Source organism: Physeter macrocephalus, chromosome 12 (assembly GCF_002837175.3).
Source record: "Physeter macrocephalus isolate SW-GA chromosome 12, ASM283717v5, whole genome shotgun sequence".
NCBI classification, from domain to species: domain Eukaryota; kingdom Metazoa; phylum Chordata; class Mammalia; order Artiodactyla; family Physeteridae; genus Physeter; species Physeter macrocephalus.
Window position 1 is genome coordinate 49,260,021 of NC_041225.1, and position 10,223 is coordinate 49,270,243.

At 53.9% G+C, this 10,223-nt stretch overlaps 1 protein-coding gene across 1 annotated transcript in view; it reads right to left on the reverse strand.

Moving 5' to 3' along the window:
* GALNT14 (polypeptide N-acetylgalactosaminyltransferase 14) overlaps positions 1–8,732 on the reverse strand; it is a 91,358-nt gene extending 82,626 nt beyond the window's left edge. Inside the window, exons 1-2 of the mRNA XM_028496594.1 lie at positions 8,643–8,732; positions 6,583–6,752 (exon numbers count right to left, since the gene is read on the reverse strand). Of these exons, the coding sequence (XP_028352395.1) occupies positions 6,583–6,752; positions 8,643–8,732 (260 nt within the window). The remainder of the gene's footprint in view (positions 1–6,582; positions 6,753–8,642) is intronic.
* Positions 8,733–10,223: the final 1,491 nt, after the last annotated feature.

Consider the following 10,223-nt stretch of genomic DNA (forward strand, 5'->3'; position numbering starts at 1 on the left):
CCTTGATGTGGAATCACCAAGTCTATGCTGAGCTAGTGGAATTGCCTTGACTCTGAGGGAATATGAACATTTTTTATGCTTAGCCATTCCAGCCATAAAGATTTTGATCCTATTACTGCTAAGTGGCGAGTACCAGGATAGAAATGATGATGATCTTTGGCAGCCATTCCAACCGAGTAAATTCAAGGAAGGATAAATGCGATCCTAGACTGGGCCACGGCCCCTTCATTTCCCAGGATGAAAAGAAGCGAAGGAAAAACATCTTCCCGGTGAGATGTATCGAAGTGTGGAATTTTCCCTCCAGGCAAGCGATGGGCATCCCACTGTTGGAATGATTTAGCACTGCACTGGACAGAGCCCAGGAGGATATGCCGCCTAGGGGAACAATCAAACCCAGCATGGCCGGGGGAGGTGACCTAATGAGGCTCTCCAGCTCTCACTCCTCCCAGCTCACAGCTCACGGGTGCATCCACCCTGCCACCTGCTCCCCTGCAATCAAAGCGACCCCATAATAAGCACTGCTAGGCAACAGCGAAAATATACATGTGCCTTATCAAAATATTTCCCCCCTTCTCGACGGGTGTGCCTCCACCTAAAGGCTTCCTGTCTGCCAGACGTTTTATGTGCTACTTGGATGATAGCAAATCCAGCTGTTGTCACCAGAATGTGGTGACAGGGGTGGGGGCAGCAGGACTGGAAAATGAGGACTATTTGTTGGACCAGTCAATGCTTTAGAAACAGCAGAACTCCCCTGGGAACTCTTCTCAGACTCACCCCCAGCTAGACGCTGTCTCTTCCTCACATTGAAATATTTATGGCACCCCACCTCCAGCCCCCAACACAGGCAGCCACATCCATTCATCCTCGCCACCCCACAGGACTTAGGTAGTGCCCTGGAAATTAAGGCTCTCATCCGAGTTAACGGAACAATGGGCCTTAGGGGGAAAATTCGGGACTAGGATGCCCCGATGAAGCACCCCGTGTTGTATTCACACGAGGCCGAGGCGGGTGGGAGAGCAGAGTGTATGTTTATATCTGGAAGAGAAGGCCAACCACGGAAGAATGAACCCATCTACAATTGTGTGGCATTCAGGGAATGAGAAAGCTTCGAGGTTATCTAGTCCAACTGCAGATGAGAAAACAAGCCGAGACAGGGCAGGGATGGGCGGAAGGCCATTGCTGGTCCCCTTGCCCCCACTGCTCTCACTGGGCCTGAATCAGGGGTTGGGGAGACCGAGCTGTAGCAAAGACACGTCTGAAGCCCCAAGACAGCAGGTTTCCATCTCAAGATTGTGAAAATGTCAAATGTTACGTAAGGGGTAGGGCGGGCAGGGGAAGGTTGTCGACCCCGAAGGGTGAATGAGTAGATCCACTGGAAACCGTAGAAACTCATTTCTAAACTATCCTCACTGCCGACCCCATCGACCCCACGGCCCCCATAAACCCTGGAATGGAGAGTTCAAAGCCTGCCCCCCGGTCTTACCTCCTACTCCTCACCTCATCCCAGGCTCCAGGTAAACCTTGCTGCCTCCCACAGAACACCGTGGACTCCGCGGGGTAAAGGACCAAGAGAAAGATGGTGACTCTATCCCATTTCACACAGGGGATCAAGCCCCTGGCCCCTCTGGGGCTTCTTCTATCACGTGACACCCCGCCATGACTTGTTTGTCAGCGTTCCAGGCCAGCAGTGCACTCGCTTTTCAATCAGCACGGTGGGTGGTTGGTGAAAACCTCCGCAGCCTTCCTCCTTTGTCCCCCTCCTCACTCCACCTGGGCACCTTTGGATTCCTACGCCATTCCGCCCAGCGCCCGCTCTCTCAGCAGTGCCTGCTCTGATGCTCAGCTAACAGCCCCGTGTTTCAGGCGTTGCTCAAACGCATCCTACATATCACAATGCAATTACTGTGGTAGGAAAATTGGAAGCAAATTTAATAAGCTCAGACCCCTCTCACATGCTGTTTCTTCACTCTTCTCTTTTCAGTAATGAGAACTCTTTAAGGGAAAAAGGCCTTTTTCCTTTAACGGAGGCTATTCTCCTGGTCCCTTATCTGAAGCCCATGAGGATGGGAGGATACGGAGAAGGGGGCTTCCTCTAGCTCCTCTTGTCCTATTTACCCATAAGGCAGATAGGAAAAGAGTCATCAGTTGTCTTTCCAGGCTTACTCTCCCTTTCATTTGCTCAGCAAACATTTACTGAATTCCTATCACACATCAAAGATTTCTCCCCCTAGAGGGCAACTGGTGTCATAACTAGTAGAACCTTAGCTGCAAGGCATCATGGGAACATGGACGGGGAGAGGGAAGCGGTGTCCATGGGGTCGGGTCCCACAAAGGAACCAGGAGTCCAGGGTGGGCCAATGGCCACAGTAGGAGCTTCTTGGTAAAGGTGATGCCAATTGCCAAGAGGATGGCAGCATATACACCCTGTGGTTGAAGAAACTGAGAAGAGGAAGGGGCAGAGAAGCCAGAGGTCTCTACAGGGCCTGAGACAGAGCCCCATCACCTGGACAGAGGGAGAGGGCTGCAGCCTATAGGCAGGAAGGCATCTTTAGTCCAGGGCCCACTTTCTACTCAAACCCTGGGCCTTTCAGCTGGACCAACCCACCCATGGACCTCATCTGACCCACAAAAGGAAGCTGCAGTGCCAGCTGATGCTCTGTGGTTTGCACATTTGAGCAGGCATCAAAATCACTGGTGGTGCCTGTTGGGACACAGATTGCCAGGCTCCACCCCGAGTGCCTCTCTCAGTAGTTCTGGGGGGAGGCTTGGAAACTGCAGTTCTAACAAGTCTCCAGGTGATGCCAGCGTAGCTAGTCTCCTTTGGGAAACCACACTTTGAGAACCGTCGTTCTAAGCCTCTGCTATTCGAAGTGTGATCAATGGACCGTCCATCGGCAGAACCTGGGGGCTTGACAGGAATGCAGACTCTCAGGTCCCACCCCAGACCTGCTGGATCAGTTTGACGAGAACCTCAGATGATTTAAGTTTGAGAAACACGTACCTGGACCGGCGTCTCTCAACCCTGGCTGCTCCCTAGAACCACTTGGGGAACTCAGAAAAGAGACACTTCAGCTGGTTGGAGGCTGGGTATCAGCATTTCTTAAAAGTTCCCCAAGTGATTCTTATGAGATGCCTGGATTGAGAACTGCTGGGACCCCCACTCGTGACCAACACTCCACGCCCATTTCTCCAGCTTTGAACTTACCCTTGAGGCCTTCCTCTGTTCCTCCCTGACCCCCACCCCTCCTGACCACTTAAGTGATCTCCCTAACGCTCCTTCCTGACACTCGGCGTTTGGTTGCCTCTCTTGCCTGAGTATCTTCAGTTTTCTCAGGAGACCCCCCCGCCCCCGTCGCCCCGACACTTCCCTTCCATTCCTGGCCCTGCAGTGCCAGCCTGCCCATAGTACTACCGTGTAATAATAACAACAACGAAAATTTTTTTTACTACTTGCTAAGCAGTAGGTAAGTACTTTACATATAGATTATTTGATCCTTAAGAAAAGCGCATTAGGTAGGTATCATTGTTATTTTTATCCCTACTTTTCAAAAGAGGAAAGTGTGGACCAGAGAAGCCAGGTGATGATGCGTTTGCTCAGCTACTCAGCGGCACAGGCAAGACTGGAAACAGGGTGATCTGATCCCAGACTCTATATCATTAACCCCTGGGCTGTACTGCCTTCTGCTTGACTCTGACTTAGGGGGAAGATATGGCCTCATCCTTTTCCTGGGGCTGAGAAGGCATATTGACGTTTCATTCTTGAGAACTCAGGTAACAAGCAGGGCTGGCTTTATGGCAGGTGTTCTCATTGCAGTTTTGCTCCCAGGGGACACTTGGCAATGTCTGGAGACATATTTGGTTGTCACAACTTGGGGAGGTGCTACTGGCATCTCGTGGGTAGAGGCCAGAGATGCTACTAAACATCCAAAGTACAGGACAGTCCCCCACAACACACAGTTATCCAGCCCCAGATGTCAGTCACCATTGAGAATCCCTGGTCGGGTGGGCGCAGGTCACCAGCAGCCACAGCTGGTCAGAGCTGGGACAGGCAGGGCCTGAGAATGGGCCCTGGGGCTCTGTCAGCCCAGGCAGGCAAGCCCCAGGGTTGGAGGAGGATGAAGGCAGGATACAGCAGAGAGGCTAGAATCACAGAAGGATAAAGGGACTTAGCTGGTGACTTCAGCCTCAAGGACACGGACTCCCTGGGAGGTAAGGGTTGGAGATGGGAGGTCCTGTGGACAGAAAGTCACCACTCAGTGGGGGCCCAATGGAGAGAAGAACATTGGGCTTTGCAGTCTCCGGAACTCCCATCACCACGAGGGTGATACAGGCACAGGGTCAGTCCCGTACCAAACTCAGCCTGCAGATAGCTGATCAATGGGCGGCTTCTGTCAGGGCTTGCTTAGGGTTTTGCACACAGTAGGCGGGACCATGTGCCATGGCTGCCTGGTCCCATGTCCTTGCCCTCATTCCCAATATGCCCTGTCCTCTCCCCTTCTTGCTCTTTCAGATTAGGATCCATCAATCTGAACTTCTCTGAGTAACACAATCTGAGCTCCCACAGAGCAAGGTCACTGTCCCGAGGCAGACATGTGGTTGATACACTTTTCCTCGTTGTCTTCCAAAGGGTATCCGCATTCTGTCGAAATCTTCTCTTCCCTTCTTGCTGCGATCCCAGAAGATCACACTTACTTCACAGAAGAAACACACTGGGTCAGGTAGGGAGCCTGGAACTGGACCTGGGGAGCTCAGATCCTTGGGGACAGGCTGAGTTCTTCACCCACAACTACCACTATGCCCAGCCCTGTAAAATGCTTTCATTTCTGCCTCTCAGATCGTAAAACAGGGTGAACGCAGATTTTAGTCCCGCTCAGGTAACCCCGCAAATCTGCCTGCTCAGTGAATTCCCCGACGCCTCCTTCCTGCAGGTGGGAGCCTTCAGAGGCAGTTCTGACAGCTGTCACCCAGATGCTCCAGCCCCTTTCCTAGTGAGGAGGTGTCCCCGTGTCCCCCTACAGGGCCTCGGCATCTGGACACAAGACAAGGGAGACACCACCCGCTGGAGACCCAGTGGAGCTTCTCAGCCTTCTGCCTGCTCCCCTTCCCTGTTCTCCTATACATACTCTCCGCCCCGTGAAATAAAATAATCTAATATTTAAATAAAATTCTATCAGGTCCAAGGACCAGGGTAAGTGCTGGGGAATTTTAATAGGAATAATACAAGACTCTGACTTGAAGCTTTCAGGCAAGCAGCAGGGAGTGTCCTGGGTAAAGGGGACTTCCAGGCCCCACTGCTAAAGAAGCATCTCCTGGGTACCTCGAGGGGAGGGTTGAGTTCACAGACTCTCAGAGTGAGAAGCCATGGATCTCATCCAGTTCAGTCCCCTGGCTTTATTCATGGGGGAAACCAGGACTCTGGCTCCTCTTAGGAGTGATGGTGATTAATCAGGACTGGTCAAACGCCTCCACGGAAATAAGCTGTATAAGTCACGGTTCTGAGTTGTGCAGCCTAGTCGGGAAGACTGAGTCCACCAGCCTTACCATACTGCCAACTTACGTACCGCCTGATTGACCAGCCTCATTTGTCATGAAAATTTTTACTGTCCTGCTCCTAAACCCCAGTATCCACAATTCGGTACCCATAGGCCCAAACAGACACAGAAAGCTAAGAAGCTAACACCAAGCCTACAGTCTCTCATTTGACATTGCCTTCAAGCCCCTCTACCCCAAGCTTGCCGGTCTGCCATTTTGGGTGCCAAGTCAACTTCCCGCAGCAGACAGGAAACACGCCCTCATGGGTCTTTGGCACAGCTGGGCCTCCCAGCTTGGAGGTCAGGAGGGGAGGCGCTGGCTGAGACTGACCTGCTTCCTCAGGCCTCCCCAGGAAGCAAAGGGCTGGCGGACTCTAGGAAGGCTTGAGAGGCGAAGCGCCTTCACAAAGCCTCTTTTTGCTGGGAAACAAAGCTTTCCACATTGCCCCAGGCCTGATCTCTGCAACCCATCTGAAGGGGGCCTGACCAAGGGGACAGCAGGACAGAGGCTGTGTGAAAGGGCTGCTCCGAAACAGACAGCGGACCCAATGGCAAGGGTAGAGGCCCCTCTGGCTTCTCTTCTCACGTGCCAAAATGTCAGGCTGTAGGACCTCTGACGGCCTGACACTCTGGCACGTGAGAAGAGAAGCCAGAGGGACCTCCCAGCGGCAGACGAGACCACCAGCCTGACCGCCCAGAGGCCTGCCCTCCCCCCGTGTGAAAGCCAGGCCAGGCCATGGGAATCTGCCAGGGGAGAAAGGTTCTGGCTGTAGGGTGGTTAGTGTTCCATGACCTCATGGCGGGTATGCCTAGGGCGAGCCCCGGGTGAGGGCGGCGGGGTGCGGGTGGAGGCCTCCTCCCTCTCCACGGGGTGCTCTGGGACGGCTCACGGCAGCGAGCAGCACAGACGGGGCAAACTGCAACATCACAGACCCCTTCTCGTCTAACTGGCAACACACCGTTTGCCTGCCCCGATTCCTGGCACTGGGCGCTGCACAAAGCAAGCCTGCTGTGGATCTGACATGGCTGTGGGAGGGGTCGGGAGAAGTACCTGAAAAGGCGAGTGTCTGGGACCACCCGGCTGCTGGCAATCCGCTCGCTCTCCCGCTGGTTGAAAGCGTACAGCTTGTAGGGATCATCACCGACGCGCCACTTCTTGGCATTCAGATACCGCCGCTCATCAAACTGGTCCCACAGGTCAACCCAGTCAGCATCCGAAATCTGTGTGACACGAACAGGAAGTCTGTGAGGATGGCTCCCGGTCCTCTCAGCCCCCTCTGTCAGTGCCCAGCCGCCAAGACCAGGCTTGTGCTGGCGAGGTTTAGCTCAAAGATAGGGGCAGAGGTAGCACGCTGATAAAAGCACGAGCAACACTAATAACAACAGAATGACGATGACAATGACGGCTACCATTTAGTGAGTGCTGTGCTCACGTACCAGGCACTGTGCTAGGACCTCACCTCACATTATCTCGTGTAGTTCTCAGGGCAGTTTTAGGAGACGGGTGTTGCTCGGATTCCCATTGCACAGACAAGGAAGCAGGCTCTATGGCCCAGGTAGCTTGCTCAAGATCTCACAGTTAGGATGCGGCAGGGCTGGGACTTGGATTCTAGAATGCTAACCCCAGAGGCCACTTCTCCAGGGTAATTTGAGACACTTGGTGCAAAGTGCTGGCACAGAGGCTGGCGCACAGTAGGTGGTACACCGTGACTGTCATTCCTTCCTCTGCTGAAGGAAGGTGGCGATGAGAAGTAAGCAATCCATCTATAATGGTGTGCTACCCGCCAGATGGATGCCTGTGTGTTCCTTTCTTCCTCCAACCTAGGAATCTGTGCTTAATTTTTTTTTTTTTTTTTTTTTTTTTGCGGCACGCGGGCCTCTCACTGCTGCAGCCTCTCCCGTTGCGGAGCACAGGCTCCGGACGCACAGGCCCAGCGGCCATGGCTCACGGGCCCAGCCGCTCCGTGGCATGTGGGATCTTCCCGGACCGGGGCACGAACCCGCGTCCCCTGCATCGGCAGGCGGACTCCCAACCACTGCGCCACCAGGGAAGCCCTGTCTGTGCTTATTTTTAAGAAGCATCCATGGGGGAGCAAGTACTAACCCTCACCACAAGAGAAGACAGTACTTTAGAATGTATAAGGCGGTTTCTGCATTCACGACACCGTTTCACCCTCCCCAAGACCCTCTGCAGAGTAGGGAAGACAAGTCTTCAGAAAGGTTACTGGCTTGTCTGAGGTCGCCCAGGTGGATGGTGGCAGAGCCCAAAGCAGAGCTCTGTCTCCTGGACCCTCCAGTGCAGAGGAGGTGAGGGGATTCACACAGGGAGGCGACGGCTCCTGCCCAGAGCCCAGGCTGCCGCCTCTGCTCTGCCCACCCCAGCTCTGCAGCCAACAGAGACTCCACACGGCCAGCAGGAGGTATGGGCTTCGGGGCCTCAGCAAACTGGATGCTTCCCTTGATAGCCACTGCCCAGTGGATGCTAGTGCTGCCCCCACTAGGGGAGACCCGGTCTGTATCAACAAAGCTCAGACCTCTCAGGTTCATCAAAGCCAAAAGAATACTGTGCCAGGAAGAACCTAGTGACCAGGCCCCGACCTGGACCATGAGGGCTGGAGCCCTGGGGCTGGCATCGAGGATGAGATGTTCATTCATGTGTTACTGACCCTCCTCGCTGTGCAAGTATCTGAAGCTGCCCGGGTACCACCCATCCCATCATTGCACAGGATGCTCTTCTGCACTCAGGGCATCTAAACAGGAAGGCCCAGGGCAGGTGCTGCCGACAGCAGTGCAAGCGCTCGGCCCACGTTTGGCAGGTAAGGGGGGCCGCTCGCCCACATACACATTCATCTCAGGCGCCACTGCATCTTATCTGATAATTGATCTTTCCCTTTCGCTCTCTCTCTCTCTCTCTCTCTCTCTGTTATCTCCTTTTGAAACAGCATTCTCCTGCTAATAGCACAAAATGAAGCACTGGAAACCAGTGATTTTTTTCCAATAATTGATTTTATTAATGTCCTGTGATACTGCTGCTACATGGGGGTATTTGTGTGTGGCGGGTATGAAACCCCCAGCCTGGGCTGTGCCATATCACAGCCTGACAGATGTCACCTGTGCTTGGAACATGACCTCAGGGCCCCCCTGACATCCCATTCTTGCGGGAAGCGCCGTGGGGCCCTGAACCATCTCCAGCTGGCTCATGCCCCCCTGAATTCACTGCAAATCTCAAAATAAGTTGTGAGCCCCTACAGTGCTGTGTGCTGGGGAGGGGAGATGCGGAGATGGAAGGCCCCTGCCCTCCAGCGGGCGCAACATCGTAGAGACACCTGCATGAAGACACCTATAACAGAGGTGCGAGGGACATGGGAACGACTTCCCAGAAGAAGCATCAAATGAGTTAGGACTTGAAGGATGAGCAGGGATTTTGCTTTGCTTGAGGAGATATGGGGAAGGGAAGTACATGTGCAGTGAAAATCCAGAGAAAAGGCAGAATGGCTCAGGGGAGAGGCATGTGTTCAGGGAATGGCTAGGTCAGAATGGGGAAGCCAGAGTGTGGACTGCAAAGAGAGCATGAGTGAAAGAAAATTCCAGAATGCGGCTGGTCCCGTATGAAGCAGGTCAGGGGGAGGTATCTCTGGCTGCAGGTGCGGGATGGAGTAGAGGGAAGAGAGCTCCACGAGGAGACCAGTTGGGAGGTAATCTTAGCACTTTAACCAGGTGGGAAGGAAAGCCTGATGGGGCCCAGGTGTACAGCTCCATCCATCAGCTGGACAAGCAGGTGGTGGGACAGGCACCGTGGGGAGGCACAGGGGCTGGAGTGAGGGCACTCGACCAACCTCTAAGTCTCATCCCAATCCCTACTTTCTATTAATACCAGACCAGGCTCAGGGCCAAGGGGGTACCAGTTTGGGTGGTTTGCTCAGCCTGGTAATCGCCACCCTAAGGGCAGCTGAGCATCCTTGGTATCCTTGGAGATGGGGCCGTGAGAACTCAGCTGGCTTCCAGAAAGCCTAGAGCCAGAGCAGCAGCCAGGCCGGCAAGAGGAACTGTCTGAACAGTCAGTCAAGGGCATCCTCGGAGGGGACCACTCCCTCAGATGGTCACAGGTGCGGAGCTGGTTCCCACTTTGCTGCGCTGGACCCACTGGGGGGATCTCCCTGTACTGGGAGCTTGGTGTTTCTATAACGATATCTGGATGTATTAAATAATGGTGAGACTGTGTTTAAAACAACACTACCATTTGAATAGCAATCTCTATTTTATGAAGCAGCTTGCAGGTATTGTCGCAGAGTCCTCACACAACCCCCATTTGGACAGGGAGGGGTCGACTTAGAGAGGTAAGGTGGCTTGCCCATGCATGACGGCTAGTAAGTGAAGGGACCCCCGACTGAATCTCCCCAGGGCCTCCCAGCGCCACGGTCCGCTCTGTTTATCACGGACAGAACAACGGGCGTCCTCTCTGCCGAGGATGAATGGGCAGAGAAAGGCCCCCCTGGAGGAGTGGAGTGGGGGACACGCTCGCAGGAAGGGCCAGCCGCTCCTGCCCTGCTTGCCCCCAGAAGAGAGTTGACCGCGGTCCTCCCAGAATTTCTAAAGGGGCAGTGACTTTGCCAGATACTTCCAGTCCTGATTTGGAGCTGGTTTCCAAGCTCCTCAATTCGTCTAAGTCCCCACATCTGGCCTCTAAGGGCC